The following is a 25,945-nucleotide window of genomic DNA, read 5'->3' on the forward strand; positions in this document are numbered from 1 at the left end:
GTCAGATGTGGCTTTACGCTTCGGCGGACGAGGGCTCGCCAGCGAGTGTAGCGATCCGGAGCCTCAGGGATTTATTTTCCTGGCGGAGAGTCGCATTTTCTTGGCGAAGAAGGGTAATTTCCGCTCGAATGGCGGATAGTTCTTTGATAATGTCGCGGGAGGGGACAAAAGGCGGGGAGGTGGGTTGCGACGAGCAGCGCGAGGGGGTGCTGGAATAGCTCACCTTGTGCTCGTTGCCCTGGGGCTGCTGTTTCCGAGGCTTGTGTTCGGCACGGTCTCCGCTGGTTCCCCTGCATCACGGGATGGGTTTCTTCGATCCTTGGCGCCCCGAGCCTGGCGCTCGGAGTGGTTGGGGCTGGTTGCGTGATTGCATCCAGGAAAATCGGCGGGCCCGTCGTCCGGAGCTTTGGGAGTTTTCTTCTGAAACAAGATGAGCGTACGAGGGGGACCGCTTGCGGGGCTGGAAGCGTCGGGGGCAGTCCGCGGAGCCCGTGACGTGAGGGCCCTCGCACACTATGCACCGGGGGGTGCACGGGTGGTTTTCAGCGGGATTCGTCGCACCGCAGCTGGAGCACCGCGGAGGGGTCCTGATGTTCGGGCATACATCTTGCCGGTGCCCGATTTGCCAGCAGACCGCGCATGCCTCCGTCTTGCGACGGCAAGGCTTCTGTCGGTACGTCGCTTCCCTGTATCGCACCCAGAAAGGGACTCGGTGACCATCAAACAAGATTTGCGCCATGTTGGAGGTGTTGAGACGTTTAGCGTCAAGAATTGGTAATCCCGGGTTGTAACTGAAAATACTGTCCAACACTTGTTCCGGGCTGTCGTCCTCGGGAACACTGAAGATGACTCCTGTGGTGGTATTAGCTGGCGCAGACACATGGGCAGCTATTCCGTATTGTTGACCTCGAAGCACGAGAAACTTAATTTCGGCGTATCGGGTCGCACGGTCTTCTGAAGGTGTGCTTATAAGGAGATAATTCGCCACGTTGTGTATCCTATTCTGATCTTCACGGTTCGGCGCCACGTCCCGCTTGGGCCTGTATTGCGTCCGCTAGGGTGGCTTGTGCTACCGACGAAAGTGCAAGTCCTCATCGGGGGCGCAAGACGATTGTGACATCAGAACCTGGGAGAGACGAAGCCGGTGGCGGCCGACGCGGGGAACGCTTCTCTTGCTTCGGTGCTCGTGGCTCCAGTCGACGCACATGCTTGGTCGCGCAAGGCGTGTTGCCGGTGACGAACTGTAGCCCAGCCAGGCTGCTGCAACTCCTCGGGGTCGATATCCACTCCTTCCACGGCGTTTTCCATGCTGGTTATTGTGCTGAGCGGCGATGCGCCGAAGCTGGCGCGGCCGCTTGCAGGTGTTGCGCCGGCAGCGATGGCGACTTCCCTAGGCCTGTCAGGCCTAGCGGAGCAGGTGGCGTGGCAGATTTCCGAATGGTTGTAACTGACCGTTGGGGTGGGCCACGGCCAGGATGTTGGTGTCCTCGGAATCCGTGCGACTTGCCGGTTCACGTGGTGCACAAACTGGCAACGTGAATGGGTGTCAAACGGCAAGACAGGAGTCCAAAAGCGGAGCCGATGAGGAATGCCTTCGCATCGTGCGGCCCCCTAGCGGCCTTTCTCCTTTGAAGCGCGAAGCTCTCTAGCGCGAGGCGTAAACGAGTTTCCCGGTGTTTTAGTACCATGACTACATGAGACGACGATTAAAAACTCCCACCTCCCCTCGCGGGAAACCCTGTGTAGATGCGACGCATAGGGGGTTCACGGCACGTTTCCATTGAAGGCAGCGTAGGACAGCGGAGGAACGGCACTGGAACGATGGAGCGGAGCGGCGCAGGCACCGCGTTTTATAGCGCGCATAACGGTGAGGGGACGCGCCGGCGCCAGTGCGTCTGCCGCGGCTATGACGCAACACAATCCAACACAATTCGCTTTAATCCAATCCAAATCCAATCCAACCCAATCCAATACAATGCCCCTCGCGAGAGAGTGTTCGCTATCGGAGAGGAGAGGGGGTGAGCGGCGGAGAGCGAAGCTCGCGCGGCGAGGAGAATGGGGGAGGGGTGGACGCTCACGACGACGCCGACGCCGGATGCAGGGACAAGGCGGGTGAATGAGATGCCTTCGCATCTAAAACAACGACGACGATTACGACAACGACGACGATAGGAGACGCCAACAGCCCGAGCCCCTAAGGGGCTTCGTCCCTAAAAAAACACCGGGACACTCGTTTGCACCTCGCGTTGGAACGCTTCGTAACGCGGACTGAAAGAACAATGGGACATTCGTTCACGCCTCGCGCTAGAACGCTTCGTCCTTTAAAGACACGAGACTTTTACAGCAAAGACTTTTACAGCAAAGCTGTATACCTCTACCTCCCAACGGTTTCATCTCCGTGGGCAAAAACACCAAGGCGCCAAGAATATATGCACTGCTTGCTTCGCACCTCCCCAGGTTTCACGTTAGTGGAGATGGCCCGGGATTTCTTTAACAGATACAAATAATAATAGAGATAGCATGAAGAGATAGTTAGAGATAGATGATAGAGATAGCGTATGATGCACACTTATTCCTTTTTCAAAAAAACTGCATCCCTCGACCTTGCAGGCACTACGTATTACGTCTTGGAAGGAAAAACAGCACTAAAGCGGATAACACATGCATGAAAGGCAGTCCCGTCCCACACTGTCCAATTCGCCCAAAGTTCGTCCTTTCTGCTTGTTCTGCAGTTTTCAGCCCTGGTTTGTTTTCCGGGGTGCACTTTTACTGACTGCCCCACTCCCTACTCTATACTGCTCCTCTCGCTCCGGAGGGGGTGTACGGCTGTCGACGAATAAAAGCGCATACCCCCCCCCCCCCCCCCGTGCTTATCTCGTCAAAAGATTCCGCAATGTATAGGGCATAGAACGGTGACCGCGCGCGGTCAGGCGGAACGATGACATTAATTGTTACGCACACTTCCGGGACAGCTATCGCAAAATGTATTCCAGTGATCACAGCAACAATGCAATGGTTGCGGGTTAACTAAAGCTTACTTTTAATGAAATCGTGGCTTACAGCCTCGAGAAGGTGACAGCTAACAAATTATTCCAGGTGACCAAATAATCGAATTTATTGGTAGCATTTACGTGGCTGCTGTAGGACTTTCTTTCTTATGCCACACCGCTCGTATTAACGCTGGTATTTAACTGCGCTAGTTCGCACGCCTAACTCCCGGGTTTGAAGGGTAGCGCCTAACCCTGTATATGCAAAGCGAAAGCTTGATTTGGCGTGGTTAAGTCTCGGTTTCGCTTGGTTAAATATTACACCATTCGTCCAAAGCCCGCCTTCGTACGGTTGTGATCCCGCTTCTCGCCGGGCGATATCTGCGGGGTGGTCAGACGCCGCTGATCGCAGACGGCTCAGAGCCTCCAGCTGCCGCGCAACGCTCGGAGAAGACGGCCCGAGCCCGCTCTCATTCATGGTCAAGCTCGCAGTCAAGCTCGCATGCACTGGGCGAGTCGAGTGGTCAGGCGCGAACCAGCTGCGGAGAGCGCATGCGCCAAGCCGGCAGCGGCGGCTGCAGCGGCCGGCAGCGGCGAACGCGGCTCGCGGGCCTCTGCGGAGATCGGCCCGGCGAGTCACGTGATTCGCAGTTGCGATCAAATGAAGGTCAAATCCACCGCAACGGCGAAAACCCTCGACGGGTTTAGTAAAGCTTTGCTTTAAAACGGAAAGGCTGAACATATATCTCAACGTTATATTTCTTGGCGGTGGCTTTTGTGCAACCCCTAGGACAACATAAGGTCTGGGCGAGAAAGTAGCTGGTAAATCGTCTCTATTTCATCTGTTCTCTAGTATTTCGCCCAACTGTATAAAGTTTGCTTTGAAATCGCCCCACTGTTACAGGGAAACAGCAGCATTTTGAATTTTTAAAGCGAAGCTTTTTACCTGTACTCCCCAAGGGTTCTGTCGCGACCGTTGGTATCAACAGAAAACCCCCGCGAACAAATAAAGAAGTTACTGGCACCGCCAGGAATCTAGCCAGAAACGGAGCGAGAGCCCGTTGTCTTACCGATTGAGCTACGAGCCCACGCGGACACGGAGGAGACAGACTCTGGACTCACCGAGCACATCTGTGGGTTTACCACCCCCTGCGCTCTCGCTGACTGCCACGTGATAGCGTCACGCGAGCTCTCGCGCCGCTCTGCGCTCCGCCCATGGCCCGTGTAGCGCCCGTGGGCACGCCTTGCGCATGCGCTAAGACTAAGAAAAATTAAAGGAAGCTACGCCAACGCATGGCCTCTCACTTCTCCTCGGTCTCTGCCGCTGATCGCATTTCCTCCGTCGGCGGCGGCAGGACGGCGGCGAAGTGAGATCGTGTAACACCGGGTTTGAGCTACCTTTACTTTTATAAAAAAAAAGTTTCCACTCATGCGCTTCACCAATACAACTCAACCAACCACCATTCATGGATCATGGCATCGATTCACCTTAGCAAAAAATATCTCTTTGAAGTAATAAAGGGTGTGGTTAAGTGCATTTCACTTGTTTCTGGTTTCACCCTTCGTAGAGCCACGTGTGTGAATTCAAGTGACGTCGCATGGGTGATTGTTGTGGGTGTCGTTTGCAGCTTCGCTTTACAACCATTTTCACAGGGTGGATTGGCACGCATTTTTTTTTTGTATTTTGTCTGTATTGTAGTTTTAAACTAATAGATCTTTTTTTTTCTCAGCTGGTAATTCAACTTAAACGTCGAACCGGGACCGGCACAAGCTTCCCAACCAGTGCGAACCGGTATTTTTTCGGTATATATATATATATATATATATATATATATATATATATATATATATATAAGAAAAGAAAACTTTGAACAAGGTAAAAGCACGATTGTTGCCAACGTTTCAGCAAAGAGACGTCTCTTTGCTGAAACGTTGGCAACAATCGTGCTTTTACATTGTTCAAAGTTTTCTTTTCTTGTGTTCTCTACCATCTTCAAAAGTTCAACTGCTCCCTATCTCCCTATATATATATATATATATATATATATATATATATATATATATATATATATATATATATATATATATATATATATATATATATATATATATATATATATATATATATATAAAGAAGATGAAGAGTGGTCCTCCAGTCGACACGTCAGTAAACCACTGCTTTTGTTTTTAATCGTGCGTCTACCATTTTCTCAACTATATATATATATATATGGAATCAGAATGTTAAATGTGGGGCTCTTTGAATTTCGACAGAAATGCGGTAGGTCATTGAAACAGATGAATTTTGAAAGACAAAATTCTTCAAAATTCTTCATATGTTTCAATGACTTACCGCATTCTCCCCTTTGCTTTCCGAGGCATTCTTGACTGCCCACCTTTATTTCTCTCTGTGTGTGTATTATATATATGTATAAGTAGGAACAGTGTTTTCAGGGCACTTCTAATGATTTCGTATGCAACCACAGCTTTTCCTTGCGAGCATGGAGAAAGTGGGATCACGCACCAGCTAAGAGCAGTCACGAAGCTGTTTTCAAGACTCGAAGAGAGTGAAGCCAAGCAGTCGGCAAAGAACTCACCTTCTGACGGGAGTCGTCGGGCGATCGGAGGTTCGGGAAATAAAGCGGTGACAAGGGCCCTCCGGGGAGATCTGAAATTAAATGATCCGCAGTTAAATGCACAGCTAAAACGCCGGAGCGCTGAGATTCAGGAGCACGTCAAAGATACCCAGGTGGTCTAAATGATCGGGAGCCCTCCACTGCGGCGTGCCTCACAGCCCAGGTGAGCATTGGCGCGTAAGACCCTAAATTGAAAAAAAAAAAAAAAAAAAAAAAAAAAAAAAACCCTGCACAGCCTGACTCACCCTTTCTGGATTTTTAGAAAGGGCTTGTCACGACGACTGCTAAGCACTGATTTCGTACGAGCCAGAACCACGGCATAGCATAAAAGTATGAGATCCGTAGTCTCAGGATTCGAATTAATCTATAGGCCACTGGAACCCGGGGTACTTAACGTAAAAAACCTCGTTAAAAACATGCGTGAGTACACACATGCCGAAACACGAACACGACGGACACAATGCAAGAAAACAGGCAGTTGATGTCATCTATCATCACACTAGGTAAGGCTTGGTGCATGGGTAAAACCGCATTATGTTTTGATTTCGCAGCCCCCAAAAGAAGAACTTTCGGTTGGATGGAACGACCAGGAGTCGACGGACTTGTTAGTCCTTGGCAATGCTGATTTCCCGCCAAAAGATGGCGCGGCAAAGGTGACTCAGAGCAGCACGCTTCACCGGCTGTGGCCGCAGAAAGCGCCTCGCGCGACGAGAGCCGTCCCAGCATATGTGAACGATGCGCAGCCTCTGGCGATCTCACGAGAAGCCCTGTCTGGGACGAAGCAACAGCACCAGGTGCGAAGGAGTGCACGAACTACTCCAGCGGCGCCTAGCTGTCCGCTGGCAAGCACCATCAAACACCCAGGGACCGCCACTTCGCAATCGACAGACGAACCTTGGTGCCTGGCTCTTCTGCGGACACCGTGCAGACCCCCGTACTTTGAGAGCGACAACAGTGCGGTCATATCGAACACGCCGGTTTCTGGTCGCATTCTGCAGACGGTCATGCGAGACAGGCCCTGGTGAGCGAGGGCCGCAGTCGGCTGTCCCGCGCCGTATCACGTTGCGCCCCTGACGTGAGCAGCAGCTGCGACACGTCGGCGCGTACCGCGTCTCCTCCCCACCAGGCCCACCGGGGTCGGATGCCGCGCGCGGTGAGGCCTCACCCCCCGGCCCGCCAGATTTCGAAATGATGGGACCGCAGCCTCCCAATGAGTTTCTAGACGCCTATGGCCCTATTCTGTCTGAACTTCTCGGCCGGTGTCGGCTGCGTTGTCAGCGCCAACGTCGGGCCGAACTCGTACAGGAACGCAGCGGCCGCGCGCTTTTCGGGTGTACGCTCCTTCCCTCGAGAACTGCCGGCGTGGCCCTCGTGGTGCCTTCCATGGGCCACTAGAAGCCACGGTTCACAACATCGAACGAGAACGTTAGACTCAGAAGCGGAAACTTCTACCACCAGATCTTGGTGCGTCGACTCCAAGGGGGATGGGCGTTGGATTGAACGCGTCGTGGGATTCACACGATGTACGAGGAGTGCGCCAACATCACGCCGAGACCAACTTTCCGGCTAGCATTCGATGGCTGCAGCAAAGTCCTCGTGCAATCACCGGCACTGCGAAACGAAATAAATTCGTTGCACCCAACACGGAACTTTGCGCATGAATGGAGCCACCGCGCTACCGCCGCCTGCAGCCTGTGTGTTTATGCAAGAAGACGGGCAGTCACGTGATACGAAGCGCGGTGGGGGCGGGCGGTGGATGTTCCGCCTCCCTGCGAATACGTACGGCTCCCCCTATCAAGCCCCGTAGGGGCATCGGTAAGTGCTGGAATAGAGAAGTTCCTATTTGCGAATAACAAGGCACGTGTTCGTATTCGAGGCAAGGCTACCTTGGCTCGAATACGAAAAATCGCTCGGTATTCACGCGCGGCAGGCTAGTAATCTTGCTCACGATATTGCATTGCACGCGTGCGTCCTGTTTACTCACGAAAGCTAAGCTGCGCAGCCGCCACCCACAAAAGCCAGCGTGGGACGGCATGGTTAGGCATAAATAGAACATTACTGGCGCACGATACGTACCCTCAAAAGTGCGCTTAAAGCTGAAAAACGCGTGTGGGCGGCTTATGAGGCACTGCTTGTATAACGGCTGTATTCGACACCCTGCAGCTCGAACAGAGATTGGGCGTCACGTTTCCGTGTTAGCGAATCCCGGTTTATGAAACAGCGTGGGTTGCGTGACGTATAGCGGAAGAATCATGTTTTTGCATTCCGCCTAAGATGGTTCATGGTACCCCCCCCCCCCCACGCTGTACATGCGGTGACATCTGACCGATTAGCGACGAGCTGTGTTGTTAGATGTTTGCCTCACCTTGATAGAACTATTCTGACTAGAAACTAACTTTAAAAAACTGATTGATTTCTCCGTCATGGCAATCGGTAAAACACGAAAGTGAAATGTGCAGCGAAATGCGCAGCTGAGCATTATTAGCGGGCCGGCGGCTGTCTTGTGGGTATGCTTGGTGAGCGACGTCCTGCTGGCGGGTCGCTTCTTCAAAGGTGTACTGGCGTCATTTCCGTGACGGATATGACGTCAGTGAAATCCTGGTGTATACCGGCACAAAACACTTTCGTGTTAAAATATAAAACCCGAAAACGAACAACCCTAAGTGTTACGTACTCGTTAGTACTAAATGTTGCTTCCCCGCAAGAAGACCCTGTGTGCAGGGGTGCACCCTTTACAGGCCGCTTGCTCCGTTGTACTGGCGTCATTTCCGTGACGGATATGACGTCAGCACAATCTTTGTGTATCCGGGAATAAAACACTGCCCTGTTAAAAAGAGAAGCACGTCTGTAATCCGCCATTTGTTGAGCAGTCAACTCGAAAGTTACAAGTACTTCGGAATGACACTCATGATATATAATCACGGAAGAGCTAAGATAACTTAGAACGCTTTGAGGGCTCGGCAATTTATACGATCCATTTTAGGCACAGAGATACCCAGCGCACGTTGGCGCCGCCTGTCTGAAAACTCGTTTCTCGTGTCTTCGCCAGGCAATATAAGCGAGATTACTCCGATAGCTGCATCAAGACGGCGCAGACAGCGACGCGCGGCGGCGACGGCGTATCACTGGCAGAAACGATGTGCCCCCTAGCAGCTCTGTCCGTGCGGATCGTTTACAGAAAACTGTCATCATCGGCGAAGTGAAGAGGGGGAAGTGGTAGGCCATGGAGGAAAGGAAAGCTTAGAATACGCTCCGGTGGTCACAGGCTACACCCTCTCAATTTTCTTCAGGCCTCTCCAGCCCCTCCTTTCCACAGGCACGGACGCACGGCTCCCTCTGTTGTCGATGTTGTTAGTTTGTTTCCACTGGCCGTGGCCTCCGCGATCGGCTACCGGCGGCGCGTCGCTGGCAGCAAATCGCGGAGGCCACGCACTGGCGGACTCGTCCGGGCGAGTTCTGGTGGGAATTCCACCTTTTGGTGAGCGGCAAGCCGCTGCCTCGGTCTTTCAATGTGCTGTTCGTGCAGTATTTCATTACTCGCCCAAGTCTGTCGGTCCTCTTCCTTTTGTGGCGTGCGTACGTGTAGAAGCCTTCGAATGGAAAGTGTGCAAGCAATTCAACGCTGAACACCTGCTGTGTCGCAACGAGGGCAACTTCGTGAAACATGGGCCGGTGCTGTGTTGCCGGGTGCCGCGGAAGTAATAATAATGGCCCCAAAGTGCGTGTTTATTGCTTTCCAAGAGACGAAGCGCAGAAGAAAGCGTGGTTGCGGGCCTTTCCACGAAAGGATTTCACACCTACAATACATTCGAGGGTAAGGCACTGCAATTTTGTTGCATAGGAGCCAGGAATTTTCTTGACTCCCGGGAATGCGCGCTTCGTAGGCAATGAGAGAACGTGTGGGTCGGTCAGCAAACGTTTATTTCCGTGGATGCATCAGGCTGTGCGACACATTTGTGCACTGATAGGTATCGTTCTGCGGACGCTGGTACGAACGTCATTCTCACATTTTAGCTCGTATGAGTTGATGATTACCCTTATCAATACAACTTACGCAGGTCTGCTTTCTGTGTGCAGGTGTGTGAGCTGCATTTCCATGAAGACGACTTCGTCACGACATTGTCTCACCAAGAAGAACAGACAGGCAGAACAACAGAGGTGAAGCGCGACAGACTGAACTTGAAGAAAGGTGAATTCTGTCTTCCCTAACTGCCCGAAACACTTGTCGTCAACACAAGTTCGCAGCGAGTCGCCTCAGTCCAAGAAAGCAAGGAGGGAAAATGCTGCCCTGCAGGAGGCGATTCGACAATCGCTTCAATCTAATGAACTTGAACAGAAAAGAAACAAAGTTTCATCGTATGAAGAGTTGAAAGCTAGGCTGTCCGGGATTTGCAACACAAATGTTTGGACGATATCTGTAAATGAGCAATGCGTTAGGTTTCTTCTCATTGAGGACGATCCTTCAACTAGTGTGAAATGCGCCTTGGTAGTTCTCCCAGATCTGTCGCTTTCCGTTTTCCTGAATGGAGTGAGGCTTCAATCGCTTCCTTCGGGCAGTGCTCTGCCAGGTCAAGTGTGCGATACCTCCAGTTTGTCCTCGCTCCTAGAGGAGCTCGAGAAACGCTTGTTTGATATACCTGGAGTGACCCAAGACTCGAATGGGACCAAAGTATTGCAGTTTGTCACTTCACTTCTTCAGGGAATCATTGAAGACAGTGACAGGCCGAAAGAACGCACACATTTGCTGAAATTTCTCGTTGAGCAGATAGAGCTTCTCCTCGCGAAGCAGCCAGTGTATAGTGCAGAACTGCTGGTATTTGCCAGCATTATGCATTCGATTTCTCCTCACGCATATAACTTCACAAGCGCTGCATCAAGGATGATTTTGCCCCATCCTTCCACACTCCGTCGTGTTTGCTCAAATTACAAAGCTGACCTCCTTCTGGGGCAAAGGCTTTTCCTACATCCGAGAGAGAGTGAAGTCAATGAAAGATCGCGAGAAGACAGTGACCCTGATGACTGACGAGATCCCCATCAAACCATACTTCGACTACAAGGGAGGCACAATTGTGAGATCATCAGCCCAATCCACGGAACCAGCCACCACAGCCCGTGTGCTCATGATACAGTCGCTGCTTTCCCCAAACAAGGACATCATCCACATACTACCTGTGAGCAAACTGAGCGCTGAAGTTTTGCACGAGCATGCCAAACATAATCCTAAGTGTTGAGAAAATAGGGCTTAAAGGTATCGCTGTAATAACTGACAACAATGCTCTGAACCGCAAGATGATGTCCTCCTTTGCCGCAAGCCCTCAAGTGAGCATTGTTTATCCCCATCCAGCGGATAACACTCGCCCTCTTTCTACGTTGTCGATCCATGTGCATCTGTTGAAGTGCGTCAGGAACAATTGGATTAACCAGAAAAATCCTGGAACATGCCTTTATTTCCCTGAAATGGACTTGAGTGGCAAAATGCCTGAAGGGCCTCCTCGTATGGAAGCTGCATCTTTTTCAGCTGTCCGGCAGCTTTATTCAGAGAAAACGTCGCTTGTGAAGGCCGACTACAGACTGAATGCAAAAGCCGTGAATCCAACCTCTTTGGAGCGGCAGAATGTAAGGCTTGTTTTAGATGTTGCTGTAAATCCATTTGTGTCAAACGCACTCAGGACGCATGGTTCCACGTTCAAGATTGCTCAAGCTGAGTCTCCGCTCTTTTCACTGACATTATCCTCACATGGTGACGAATAGTCAATGTTATGACACCTTGCAAAGGAGTGGACGTTCCTGAGTTCCATTGTCGACTGGCTGGTCGCTTGGGCGAGCATTAACACCAGCCGTGGCTCGCTGACAAAAGAGACACACAGTGCTTTGCGATTGACGTGCTATTCTCTGGTAGAACTCTCGCGCTACTGCTTGGAAGAACTTCACTTCAAGTACGTCTTGCTGGGCAAGTTTCAGACGGATGCGCTAGAGGACCGCTTTGGCCGTTACCGTCAGCTAGCAGAAGCGCAGTACCACATTTCGGTGCGCCAACTTTATGAGTGTGAGAAGAAGCTTCGTCTTCAAAAACTTTTGATATTTCCTCGCGAGGAGGCTGAGTGTGGAGACACCAACGAAGATCTTCTGGCGTGCAACGTTTCTGTGTCTGTCACTGACGATGATATCACAAGCGGCCACTCCGATATGGATGCTATAGTTTATATTGCAGGGTACGCGGCTCATTCTGCTTCAAAGAAGCTTTCTTTTACTTGTTTCAGCACGTTGGTTATTGAAAACCACGAGATAGAATCGGAAAACACTGCCATGATAGCTAACCTGACGAGAGGAGGCCTAGAATTTCCACAGCCATGGACAGTTAATATGGTACTGATTACAAAACTAGTTGCAGAAAACTTGTCTTTTGGAGAAAACGCGAACTATTTTCTCTCCTGTAGCAATCAACGTGGCGTTGCGACTTCGCAGACGATTTCCCTACTGGAAGAACCAAACATCGAGACGTGTGAAAATTGCCAGACTGCTCAAATTCTTACAGGCTTGGTAGTTCACGTTGCAACCAATGTAGTTTTAAACAACTTTTGCAAGCTCAGAAATGACATCATACAAGGCAATGCGCAGAAGAAGGCCGCAGCCCGCAAAGCAGCAACTCTGAAGAAGTAAAGCGTTTTTCCTGACGCAATAACAATGTTTTTGCGAACACTTCATTGGTTTCTGATTATAACGGTTGGATTACCTATCCAGTATTTCAGTGGTGCACACAAAGGCTACATATATGACATGGCTTGATAGCAGTTTGCACCCATTAACACACACGGTATAACTTCTTCAGCCCAGCAATATTCTTTGTGTCTGAACGACGAGTTTTACCAGCAAAGCACAATAATTTATAAAAACTTCGAATAATGTGCAGTGCTGTCGTGTGGTCAGGTATATATTAAATTGTTTAAAATAATGGATTAAAAACTGAATAGATGCTCAAAGCTGGAATATTCTTCAGTTCAATGCATTGCGCTATAAAATAAACACCCATAAATAAAGCACATAAAATGGTAGTCCTAAGCATGAACAAACTATGACATTTAATGTTTGCAGCAACCACGAAAGAAATATGAGCGGAATCACTATACCAGACAGTTCAGAACTTCTTAGCAGCTAACTGTGGCAGTAACCGAACTACAGGCCAAACGGGCGCGACGCTCTAAAATAGCGGAACGAAACGCCCGAAAGGTCCCTTAGCGTGACGTCATGGGACCGCTGGAAAGGCCTTAGCAAAATAGAGAGGGTGTTGCCACAGGCGCATCCGGAAAGTATGGAAGAAGTCACGTGGGTTTTTTTTTTTTTTTTCGCGCTCATCGGAAGCCACTGCCAACCACGAGAGAGAGAAAAAACCTTTAATGAAACCTGAAGAGGTCCGCCCCACTAACGGTAGGGCTTGCTACTCCATATGGGGGTGAATACAGTGAGATGAAAGGCGAGAAAATAGAGAGAAAGAGGAAAAAATAAATAAAGGGGAGTGAGATTTGCACACATACATAAAATGTATATGTTCAGAGGGTTCACAGGACCTCCTGCAGCCGTTTCCACAAGAAAATTAAAGTTTTTGTCCCCGGCACTGCCTCGCAATGATTTCGCCAGGGTCCAAAGAAGTGGGAAAGTTCTAGAGCACTTCCACGTCGGAGTGCCTTCGATGCTGTTTCCCGTTAACTGGCATATCGCGGCAAGGCGCCTAATAGGTGCCTAATGTCCTCAGTCATAGAGCATACTGGACACAATGGCGATTAAGCAAGAAGCTTCGGGTGTAGGCAACGCTCAGTCGCAGCCGGTGTAGCACACCTTCAGTGCGCTTGGACAGACCCCACGGGTGCCGGAAATCGCACATGGAGGGGCGCGTACCTTCCCAGAAGATATTTCCAAGCCGGCAGCTGGAGGTTCCATCATAGGTCAAATGCACCTGCCTTGCTATCCTCGTTGTAGAACGGGATTCCAACGCAGCTCTTCAGCTCTGTGAAGAACGGCCACACAGGCCTGCCGCTACCGGGACGAGGGATACTCGGCACGCCTTCCTAAGGCACATAGTATGTCCCGATCTGTCGATAGGCCTTGTCAACCGGCTTGCGAGGAATACAGCTCTCAAACGCAAGCTGAGAAACGGCTAACCGCAATCAAACCTTTCCCAGTTCGACACCCGGCCGTGGCATTATGCACCCCCCCCCCCTCCCCCCCACTAGACGCGCGAGTGCCGGCATTTTGTTGCCACGCTACTTACATAAGCTGAGTTTTATAAGCCGCCTGCTGGGAGCGCATAATCGGCTTCGCTATGTAACGCAACCCGCGCATGCCACATCCCGCCCCCGCTTACGTTGGAGGCGGCTACGAAGCACACGTGCAGGACTCTTACGAAATGAACTCCCTGGGCAAGAAGAGCGCGCATATACTCCCAAGTGGGAGCACGAGATGGGGTCTACAACCGCTGAACTCTGCAATTCCAGATCTCGGGCCAGGATTTCTTAAAGGGGCCATGCAGACAAAACACAAGATTGGCTCACTCGAAAGGTTGCCTCGTTAGAATCATGCTGACACCACTTTTAACGTAAACTTCGCTCAAGTAAGCTATGTAATTAGGAAAAAAAGGGAATGGCCATTCCACTCACCAGCTCATTTCCCGCAACAGAACATATGATGTCATTGTCATATGCGCCAAGCTGTGCGATAGGCTGAGGCCGACAAAAGCAAACAAAGTTAGGCAGGGCTTAAAAGCTTGCCCAGCGAGCTATTTTCGCTTAAGTGTAATGCATATTTATTTTATAGCAGTAAGAATGGTAAGGTGAAACAATGGAAGTTACAAAAGTTACGAAAGTACATTTAAACATGGAAGTACCAGTGCGTATTGCTGTTGGTACTGCGTGCACTATGAGTGTTACAGCTACACAGCTGTCCGGCGCTTTGTGGTTGCCCCACTCCGACACTGGCCAATTGGCGTAAGCGAAATTGTCTTGCGTGACCCTGTTTGGCAAGCATGCCCCATGTTTCACGAGACAATTACTACCTGCCGTAACAAAAACAAGCCAGGTGCAAATACGGTCAGAAACAAAGCAAAGACAGAATGCAGTCCTGCCGAGTATGGTGGCGCCATCTACGAGGACTTACGGTAAACAAGGCGTACGGAAGTCCACTGCAGAATGAACAGCGCGCTAACATTCGCTTGAAGACCTGTCCTGGTTAAGTCATCACAGACGTCACGAAAGGCGCGATTTGGCGGGGGATCAAAATTCCAACTTAAATTGATTAATTTCTCAGTGATTAAAGCATCGTTTACTGCCGGGAAATCGATGTGGGCACTATTGAACACCAAATCTTTGGAACAAGACAAGCATGCATTTTGTCTGCATGGCCCCTTTAAGTTCAGCAACGTCATCGATCTCGGGAAGTGCTAACGATCATGAATTGACGTGCCGAGACGGGGCCGAAATTCTATTCAGAAAACTAAAGCAACTTAGCAGCCCCTGCAGAACTGAACTCTTTTTTTCGAAATAAGCTCCCCCCTCCCCCCTTCCCTTTTGAGGATAGCGCACGACACGTGCTGCCTCCGAGCAGTATTGCCACCATGTGAAATGATCAATCGACGGCGACAAACTCGGCCGCCAAATCATATAGTAGTCCCAACATATTTGCCACTCTGCACTCCTTGTCAAGGTCCCAGCACGTTATTGCGCTACATCACTGGTCTTCGAGTACGGTATGTGTCCAACGTTTTGTGAAAACAAAAACGCGTGCGTTCACATCTGAATCCGGAGCCCACATAATTCGAATCCGGAGCCCAATTTCGTAACCGAATACGAAGCAATGTGTTTTTCACGCTCAGATCTTGCACACTACCCCGAAGAAACCGCACAAACAACGCAGGGACCAACCAGCATCGTCCGCAACGCGTCATATAGCGGTGCTGCCCCCACCCACTTCGGTGCGGGGATTAAAAAGCCACTGTACTTGTCTTCGTCTACATACCGCCAACTGCATAACGCTTGTGTGCATGACCGTCGGGTTTGCATGGATGCGTGCGGCACAGACGTAAGGACACGCTACGGACGCGGCACAGTCGGAAGGCATCATGGGTGAGCGGACGCATTGCCGCCACCGCCTGGAGCCACGTCGCCCTCGTAGAGCGCCACCTCGGCGGCGCTTTCGCAGCGCTCGTCAGCGTGAAAACGGCCCGGAAAAGGACGTGCCGGCAGTCTTTACTACTAGGAAGCGACTTGACTCAACGCGTGTGTCCTTCCCTACGCAGCAGCAGGATGTACTTCCGAAAGAAGAACGCCAGAAAACCCCGGAGCAGCACCCGGGCTATGAGGTGCGCCGTAGTGGAGACCACGTGCGCCAGAATCTCAGAATCTCGATGCACGCCAGAAAAGACCGAGCGGCCCGCGCGCGCAGCAGCAGCACAGCGGCGCGTCGAAAGGGCCGCATGGCAGGAGGGCTGCCAGCGGAGGAGGGCCGCGCAACAAAGCGCAAGCGCGGGGTCGCCCAAGTCATTTCATCGGAACCCCCTCGGCGCTCCCCCGTATCCAAAACTCCCCCTCGCGCGCGGCCGAGGCAGGAGCGAGCGGCGCCTCGAACCTCGGAGGTTTTGACCACGAATCAATAGAGCGCATGCGCAGCCAGACTAGCGGGAAGGGCACCAAAAACAAATCGCCCAAGCGGCAGGAACACAGCGCACCGCCGTTCGCGTCCCCTCGCGCTTAATTATACATGCCGCTTTATAATAAAGGCGCCAGCGAAACGGTCGGCAGCCATGTAGCAGCGCGCGCGTAAAGACGTCACAGAGCAGCAAAAAAGCGCCACCGCACGCGTGAAGAGCTTTCACATGCGACTCAAAAATTCGCCTACGAACGCCGGTAACTGGGGCTCCAGTGAACCGAAAAAGCAAAGCGTCCGAATAACTTGGTTGCCCAATTACCGAGGAGCAACCAATGAAATAACGAACAGGAATCGTGAGAGCAGTTCGATGTATTCGAAGCTTCGTTATGACGAGTCAACAAGTTTCGAAATCACGGGATTTACAGTGTACAGTGAATTACAGTAGTGGTAAAAAAGCCTGCGCGCGTCGCTGAAGCGAAAACAAACATGGCAGTCAGCTAGGGAGGGGCCAAATGCTTTCCGCGAAGTGGTGGAGTGGTTTCCGCCCCAACATGTTCTTGGTCCGAATACCGACACGTCAAAAACTCTGCGCAATGTTGTTATACCGGTTCTTGTTATATACCGTCTTCATACTTTCAGCTCACGGTTGCAGTCAGCAGTTGCTGCAGACTTGCTGTGTTTTCTGTGGCGTGGACAGTAGGGGCCCCGCGGGTGCCACCACGGTGCCGTACCGTGGCAAGTTTTAATTCAAAAATATCCAATCCTTAAAATTAAAGCCCGTTTAAATAAATAAAGAAATAACGAAATTCTACCACTGCTGAAGAATGACTCATTTGTGTGTGAATAGTTTTCTGCACGACGGCGGCCGCTTTTCTATGGAGGCGAAAAGTAAAAACGCCCGTGTGTACGATCGAGAATCAATCAAGAACTTAAGAATAGCGGCAGCCGCTAGTCCTTAGTAGGGATATGAGCAGTTGAAAAAAAAAAAAGAAGAACGCTAGAAGACTTTTTTTTTTTTTTTTTTGACCAGGAAAAAAAAAATTTGTTGTGATGCGACCAATGTGCAGCGAGGGAAACGCTTTCTGAAATCAGTGCCTTGACGTGAAATCGTGCGCAGATTTAGATTCTGAGAGCGGAAACTCTGCTGGGATACGATTTAACAAAACGTGTTGCTGGGCTATAGTTGGTACAGTCTTTGTCAAAATTTTGTGGGCCACGGCAACCGTGGCCGGAGCAGCGCGCGGCCGAACAGGGGCGCTGCGCTTGCCGTTGTCGGCTGGTTGCGCGGCTAAAGAGAGAACTTTAGCTCTTGCTTTTGTAGTGTGTCCGGCGTGACAAGTGCTGCGCAAAGTGCCTGCGCTGAAGCGAAGTGCGCCTTCTCTGAGAAACCGGCCCCGCTGCACTTATCGCGCCAGCCATACTACGAAAGGAAGCGCGAAAGTTAACCAGCCGACAGCGGCAAGCGCAGCGCCCCTGCTCGGCCGCGCGCCTGCTCCGGCCACGGTCGCCGTGGCCCACAAAATTTTGACAAAGACTGTACATACTTCGCGCCTGTATCTGCCTTATCTTGTCGTCGTCGTCCGCGTCTGGTTTGCGCCGCGTTTTCTTCTTTCTTTAAGTCATCCTGCACTCAAGCCCCATGAGTGATTCGAAGGCGAAAGCCAGCGATTACCGAGGACTTCTTCACTGCTGTATGGCGTGCTTGCGGTGCCGCCGCGTTCACCTGTCCGTGATCTTGTTCCATCCTGGTACGGCACAGGGTTAGTGCTGTAGGTAACACACTTGGCTGCGGCTCTTGGCGACCCGGGTTCAAATCATATTCGAACCCATTCGATGTATGTTTTGTTTGCTTATTTTATTTTTACAGCGGCCGTAATTTGGTTTCATTCGTGTATGTAGTCGCCAGCAACTACGGCCACTTTTCGCGTTTGATAACACGTTTTATAGACCTGTGAGAAATCGACTTCTTTCAATTTTTCGTATTTTTCTGGGGGGAAAAACACGAAAAGAACCGGTTTTTTTTTTCACGCCCCTCAAATTTCATGAAAACGTACAGATCTAGTCTTATGCTGAACTTGAACAGCTGAACTTGAAGATTCTCCCTGCGACACGGGCGCGCGTGTCGCAGGGAGCATCTTCAAGTTCAGCTGCCGCAAGACGAGACGCGCGCAGGCAGCTTTGTGACGCAATCGGAATCCAATTGCTTATACGACGCGGCAGAGCAACCGCCGATGCCAACGGACAATGGAGCCACCACAGAACCCCAAAGGGCCTGTCCTGCGACCAGCCCGGTGGCGGCACGGGCTCGCGGTGTGCAGGCTCTTCTGGGCATACCAGGCAGGCAGTTGGTAGGCAGGCAGGGCGCGCTGTCATCGATTGGCCAGGCCTCCGAGCACAGCTGCAGGCCCCGACATGACCGGCGGCCCCAACTGTTACGACTGCCCCCCCCCCCCCCCCTCGAAAAGGAGGCACTTCCACAGGCACGATATTGCAACCACCGTAGCCACAGGGCTAGCGGTGCATTTACGGGTGATGCCCACAGGCAAGCGGCTCACCCTCCGCCACCGTGGTAGCGTGCAGAAATGTTCACTGGAACCCGCGAGCGGTTGCTTTGTTGTGCCCTGCTATGCCCCGGGTAGAGTAAACTAGAAGATAGAGTGGCTCAAACGCCCCATAGGTCCATGTATTAAAAGCGAGGCAAAAAAAAAGTGGCCGAACCGTTTAGGGGCGCTGCGAGCGTTACCCCTCCATGGTGGCGCAACGGATACAGTACTCGGCTCCTACGCGAAATATACCCCTACGCGGCAGTCCTTTTTTTCTTTTTTAGTTGGTTAAACTTTTAGAGCTGTAACATTGCCAGTGGCTTTTGTTTTACTGCGGAAAAAAGATAGCATACGCTAACCCCATTTGCAAATCAAGAGCTGGCCTTTCTGTTTTACTAAACAGAACCTTTTTGCGTGCGCCGTGATTAAGATGTCCATGAAACGAGTGTTGTGTTAATGCGATTTTTGAAGGTGCAACAAGGCTGAATTCATGCGCGTCGCTTACAAATGAAGGTCGCGGTATACATTTAAATAAAAAAAGAATTTAATGATGACGCCGTTTCTGTGAAACGATATCTGCCGAGGTTAGTGTGCCTGATTAAGCTGCGTCTCTATGCTCACCAAAACGGCATGTGCAAAAATTCTAAAATTTATCAAATGCGACCAGAGACAGCACAATAAAATTACAAACATTTAGTTTTCAACGGGGACCATTGACCTCGACATAGAAAAATTCTCGATTCGTGCAAGCTTGCCGAAAAATTACTCGACGCATCGGTGCCGAGTCACTTATACAACGGACACGCTGAGCAGAACCCTAAACAATGGCATTTCCTTTTATCTAGAGTTACAATGACAATTAAGCTTGCCTCTTGCCTTATCAGCTGTAAGTCGCCCAGTTTCAAAGGCGGTAAATAAAAGCAGAGCACAAAGATGGCCGCAGGCACGGCGTGCGCAGCTGTGCAGACGAAGGTACAGATGGGGTAATCTTTGGTATTCATTTAGCAAATTCTGGCGCAATTAGCTCTTAATATTAAATCATTCGGCCACACAAACAATAACTGTGCATTTTCGTTTGTGTGTGCGTGTTATTGCCGATAACATGTGTCGTCTGGCGCGTTAGCGAAGCAGCTTGCTCCCTCGCAGACGAGGATTTCATGACTGGATCGTGCTGAAGCACAATACGTGCAAACGCTACGGCGTAACAAGACCTGTTTCACGTAATTTATTCACATTATTTTCTTCAAAAATATTCCACACAGAGAGTTCTTCAAAGCAGTGATGAACAATTAGCAGAATTGTTTTGTTCATTTTTTTTTTTAGTTCAGCTTTTCCCGCTTTAGATGTGACGGCAGAATGAAGTGTGCGATATTGCTTGGATCTCTGGCAGTTGAAGCCTCTTATTCGCGGTGATGAAACTTTATTGGCACGCCCTCGTCTGTGGCGGGACCTTTCCTTCGTGCTGCAAGTCTCCTTTAGGGTGTTTTTTCGCTTTATAGCAATAACTGAGGAGTAATGCGTAGCTATACGGCTGCGCCGATGGTTCCCTGAATTTTATGTGTCCGGTTATGTACATGTTTCAGAAGGCAGGTAAGCTGCAGAAGTTATTCCAGCCAGTTCATGGCCGATGTGTTAGTATGCGCCCTTGTTTCTGTTCGCGCTGTAGCTATTTTTGAAGTGTGTTTAGCTTATTTTAAGTGGTCGCCCCTTCCACTAACACTCGCACAACATAAGCCAACCGAATAATTTAGTGCACAGCGACAATACGGTGCATTCTTGGCGCTTTTTGTATACATAATTCGGTATTATGTAAAAAAAAATAAGATGGCCCCAGCCGGGTATTGAACCTCGGTCCTTTGCGTAGGAGTCTAGTACTGTACACGCTACGCTGCGATGGAGGGGTAACGTTCGCAGCGCCCCTAAACGGTTCGACCCCTTTTTTTGCCTCACATTTTGGGGCCCGTTTGAACACTTCTAGTTCACTCACCTCGGGTTTCCCCCTGTCTGAAATGTGGCCGCCGCCGGCCCGCGCGAACTTGTTTTGCCGCTCGCAGCAGAAATCGCCAGAGCAAAACCAATCCATAAACATGGAAGGGAAAACTGTACGAACAAGTACCCTCCGATTTCGTTAACCTGTGCCACATGTGAACCCTCAGAACATATCTCCACATTACAGCTCCTAGATAAATGTTAACATTTTTTGCAATTAATAATGCGAGCGAATTGACGTATTTTTATTTTGAAAAGAAGCTTTCGATAAAGTCATTTAATAAGAAATCACAAATCGCGCTGAAGCACGCAGGGGAGAGGCCGGCCAATTTCGTGAAGACCGCAGTCGCTAGGCGTATACGGCACACAGAACGCACGCAAAGGTTGTGGCGGAGGCTCTGTGCTTACGCGGGCTCCGACAACCCATCGCGCAACACAAGAACTCGCGCGTCCACAAATTCCCGGACAAGTCCGTACGGACTGATCCTAGGTGAGCAGACGACAACGGCGGGCGACTTTGCTGGCAGTTTCTTCCCGCTAGGCACAGGATTTTGGAACACAAAAAAAAACGGCGCATGGACGGTACAAGGCCAGTGACCAGAGCTTCGTCCGTTCACTCGTCTTGTACGGTCTATGCCCTGTTTTTGCACCATAAGAACAGTTTTTCGAACCTGCTTGAGGCAGGCGGGGGTTACCAAACTTTTTTTTTACCGCTTCACATGCAGCCATACGTTGGCCGAAAACAGGCCCTTAGATCAGGTAGCGTCGGAAAGCAAGCAGATATCGCTTTATGTCGCTACAGACGGAACCCGTTCTTTTCAGGTTACTGCTAGAGTGGCTAAATGGTTTACGTTGCCTGCATTTTGGCGCCTTCCGCAGACAAATGTGCCCGCTGACTTTCTTTCTATGTCTTGCACTGAGGCTCGGCTGCACGGCGGCCCCACTGACACCTTACCACTGCGCTTCGGCGGCCATCAGGGCTTTGGTGATCGTAGCAGACGACACGGTTCACGTGTTTGGGGACTCGGCCGGAGTTGCGACATAGAAAATTTTGGTTGTTCCCGGGGGGAAAAAAATCCCCCCTTTTTTTTTCCACTGATCTGAATGCGAAGTGTAGCGTTCGGTTATTCTCTCTCGGTTAGCTTGGTTAGTAGCCATCACTTCAGGGTCAACGAGCCCATGTTGAGCTTGGCGTCGTTTACGATGTTGCTGCAGCAATGCATCTGCGTTGCTGCTGTTACTGGGGCTCTTCGAATTACAGTCTCGGACTCACCACGGACTCCCCGAGAAGCAGTCCAACATTCGATTTTCCCATGTATCCCTATGGCTTCGGGGAATACTCGGACTACCCGCGGACTATCCGCGGCGAGTCCGAGAGTGTAAATCGAAGAGCCCCACTGTCTGCGTACACTTTTCCCCGAACTGGTGTTACTGGGGCTCTTCGATTTACAGTCCGCGACTCACCGCGGACTCCCCAAGAAGCAGTCCGGCATTGGATTTATCCCTGCGGCTTCGGGAAATCCTCGGACTACCCGCGGACTATCCGTGGTGAGTCCGTGACTGCAAATCGAAGAGCCCCACTGTCTCCGTATACTTTTCTCCGAAACCGTATCGACTGGCCTTGTTTACAAGCCTTCGTAAAAGAAATATACAAAGTAATTGAGTGAAACACTGACGCAGATCTTTTTTTTTTTTCACGAAGCATATTCCTGGGACACAGTTTTGGTTTTAATTTTACAGCATTCAAAAAACTACAACCGGTTACAACTTAAGTATGAAGGGACTTGTGTTACCACAGGTATTCTGGCCATTAGATATCTGTTGGCCTGCGGTTTTCTCTGACTTTTCCTTGCCTAAATTTTGTTTTTCTTTTTTTAAGAGAGGGTTGCGCATCGTCTTCTCGCTGCGACTGCAATATAAATGAGCGTACCGACCAGCAGCGTTGAAAGCAGACGGTGAAAACAAAAATTTAGGGAAGGAAAAGTTATCGGGTTAAAGAGCTCAAGAAGAAAAAACAAACAGTCTTGGGTAATAATGACGCCTCGATGTGCACGGTCACACTATCCCCGTCAGAAAACATGGGGCGATTCATAGCACTAATCTTTACAAAAGACTCGACAAGATTAATACTGTTCAGTGGCGTGCTAAGATGCAAACAATGCGACCACGTGGTAAAGGAGCGAATCACGTGACTACAAAAAACCCGCCCGCATCTTCCCACGGGGGGAACTCGAGTAAATGCATCGCATCTACTCGAGTCAAGCAAAGCGTCACGTCAAGCGAAAGCCAAGCAAAGACGCCCTTGACTGAATTCCGAACGCGCGCTCCGCCGCTTATATACGTTGAGGGGACTGCGTAATCCGGTCCCAGTCGATGACGACGTTGGCGTACTTGTAAAGCGGCGTGGACTCTAGGTGTTTGAGCCAAGCGCGGATGTTGCTTCGCCGGAGAACGGCACACCGGTTATATGCGCAGCGCGCCCGAAGGAGAGGAAACCGCGGAAGAGGGAGTACGGCACATGCGCCGGCCCCAGCGCGTCTGCCGCGGCTATGACGCAACGTGCCGCGGCTATGACGCAACACAATCCAACACAATCCACTTTAATCCAATCCAAATCCAATCCAATCCAAGCCAATCAAATCGAATCCAATCCAATGCCCCTCGCGAGAGAGTGTTCGCTATCGCCTCGACACGACGCGCATGCGCAGTGAGCGTGTGGACGGCGCCGACGCCGGACATCGTGCGACTAACAAATGCTCTGCATTTAAAACTGCAACTCCGAATGACCAAGCCGGCGATCGAGGACAACGGTGGGGGAAGGATTTCCGGGGAACATATCAGGTTAAGGCTGTCGCGAATTCGTTCAAATGGAGCGAACAAGAGCTGCGCGTACGTGACTGCCGACGTGTACGTGACTGCCGACGTGGAAGACACCAAGCCATATGCGAATGAAAGAAGAGGAAATTCATTTTGAAACAACAGTGATAAAAAGCAACGAAGATTAGCAGGAAATGGATATATTTTATGAGTATTTTTGCACGTAACTTATGCATGGTAGAGACAGCCAAATTGAAAAAACCTGTAGGAGGGTAATGGAAAGCAAAATTGAACACTGAAAATGGCTGTGGGAGCAACAAAACCTCAACTTCGATAAAACGAACGTAGATAAAATGGCATTCGATGAAACGGGCACCTCTCTACGACAGAACGTTCTTTCGGAGAGACGCCCGTTTCATCAAACGCCGTTTTATTGAATGCGTTTGACAAACTGTATCGGAGCCTCAGGGACCCAAGCGTCGGTTTGACGGGATCGAAAAGGTTGTTCCCTTAACTCAACGACTCGTGCCAACCCACGGGAGCCTAGCTGACACGTTCGTCTCGCACGCGGCACCGAGTGGCGCTTTTTAAGCGCTGGACACATGTACGACTAGTGCACGCGATTCGCATGCGACTGATCGTTACGATTGATCGTTAGGACCCGTTTTGGCGTCGATCGCTGGTCGGAGGAGGCTCACGACGTGCGTCTGGCAAGCCAGATGCAGTCGTGCCATCGTTGCAATCGTCGTGAGGCCACAGCCAATGAGAGCCCGCTGAGCCCCAACACCCCGCAACCGGCGTGCGTTGCTCTGGTCGGCTCGGGTGTTGGAAACTCTAGGCTTAGCATCCTGGCGGATATTTGATTGCCGCTATCTGTCTAACTGCGAATGACAATCCGTAACACAACTTTTCACCACACTATCATCCCTTTTCTCGCATAAGCTACTTCTTTTTAGCGATCAGATTGATTCAGAAGAGCAGCGACAAGCGCGGTTGCTACCGTGGTCTGCGCCGGTTCGAGCCGCTGAGTGTGCCGAGCTGGCAGGCGCGACCGGCGTGTGCGCGGACTGTTTCCGAAGGCAGAAAACACTTCGCGATTGCCTGCTTTATCAATTTCTTGCGAACAAACGCGCGGAATCTACAAATTCAGCTCAGCGATCGTCGTAGTTGAACATCTGCGTAGCCTGTTTCGATGCTTCCGCGCAGGTATTGCCATCTCTCGACCGGTCGGCGCACCGCCCGCCGCGCGCCGCGGGGGCCGGTCAGCGTATACGCTTGCATCGCGGCAGATATCTGATCGCCGCTTTTAAAATAAGCCCTGATAACAATCCCAAGCACAATTTTTCACCACACTAACACCTACTTTCTCGCATGTGGAACTTCATTTTAACGACCAGATTGATTCAGAAGAGCAGCGACAAGCGGTTGCTACCGTGGTCTGCGCCGGTTCGAGCCGCTGAGTGTCCGAGCTGGCAGGCGCGGCCGGCGTGTGCGCGAACTGTTTCCGAAGGCAGGAAACGCTTCACGATTGCCTGCTTTATCCATTTTTTGCGATTAAACGCGCGGAATCTACAAATTCAGCTCAGCGATAGTCGTAGTTGACCATGGAGCAAAAACGGTGGGCGGAGCGACGCCGACGACGCATCGCATGCACGCATCGGGTCATGTGTCTCAAATTCACGCGTACGACTAGTCGTGGTGACAGTCGTGACGATCAGTCGCATGCGAATCGCGTGTACAAATCGTACATGTGTCCAGCGCTTTATGGTGCATGCATAGGGGCGCCACGGCCGCCGCGGCAGCCAAGACGCGCCTCGTAGCGGCGCCAGCGCGTCCGAACGAAGGCTCCGGGCAGCCCCGCACTCGGGGGCACCGCCTACGGCGCGACGGCGAAAGCTCCGGAGCGAGCTCTCCGCTGTCGTCCCCTACCCGCCGCCGTCTCCCGGCCCCGAACAACGTACCGCCGCGTTGATCGTGAAACGGGCCCATTTCGAGCCGCCGGCGACGGCGCAGAAAAGAAAACAGGGCTCAAAGACCACGAGAAGTGCACAAAGACCGCGGATACGCGCAAGACGAGAGCATAAAAAGAGCGGCCCCCTGTCCTTCTCCCCTGGGCACAAGTGCTATGGGTTCGGGGTAGCGCCGAAAAGGCTCCCTCCAGTCACGATCCCCCTCCGGCAACGGGCAGAGAAAAAAAGAGGGGCTCGCCCGCGACGGGGACACCTTTGTAGGGCTGTACCGTGCCAATCGACCTGAGGAACCGGCTGCGTCCATGTTGCGCATCACCTCGAGCGAACCTCGCCCCACCGTCGGCTCGGGGAACCGCGCCGTCGGTGGG

The 25,945-nt window shown here is 51.2% G+C and overlaps 1 protein-coding gene across 1 annotated transcript in view; it reads right to left on the reverse strand.

Annotated features, from left to right (window-relative positions):
- LOC144162670 (uncharacterized) overlaps window positions 1–25,945 on the reverse strand; it is a 159,259-nt gene that overhangs the window by 39,000 nt on the left and 94,314 nt on the right. Inside the window, exon 3 of the mRNA XM_077693299.1 lies at window positions 5,585–5,655. Within this exon, the coding sequence (XP_077549425.1) occupies window positions 5,585–5,655 (71 nt within the window). The remainder of the gene's footprint in view (window positions 1–5,584; window positions 5,656–25,945) is intronic.

Source organism: Haemaphysalis longicornis, unplaced genomic scaffold (genome assembly GCF_048455015.1).
Source record: "Haemaphysalis longicornis isolate Haplotype H1 unplaced genomic scaffold, Haemaphysalis longicornis Haplotype H1 scaffold_1, whole genome shotgun sequence".
NCBI classification, from domain to species: Eukaryota; Metazoa; Arthropoda; class Arachnida; order Ixodida; family Ixodidae; genus Haemaphysalis; species Haemaphysalis longicornis.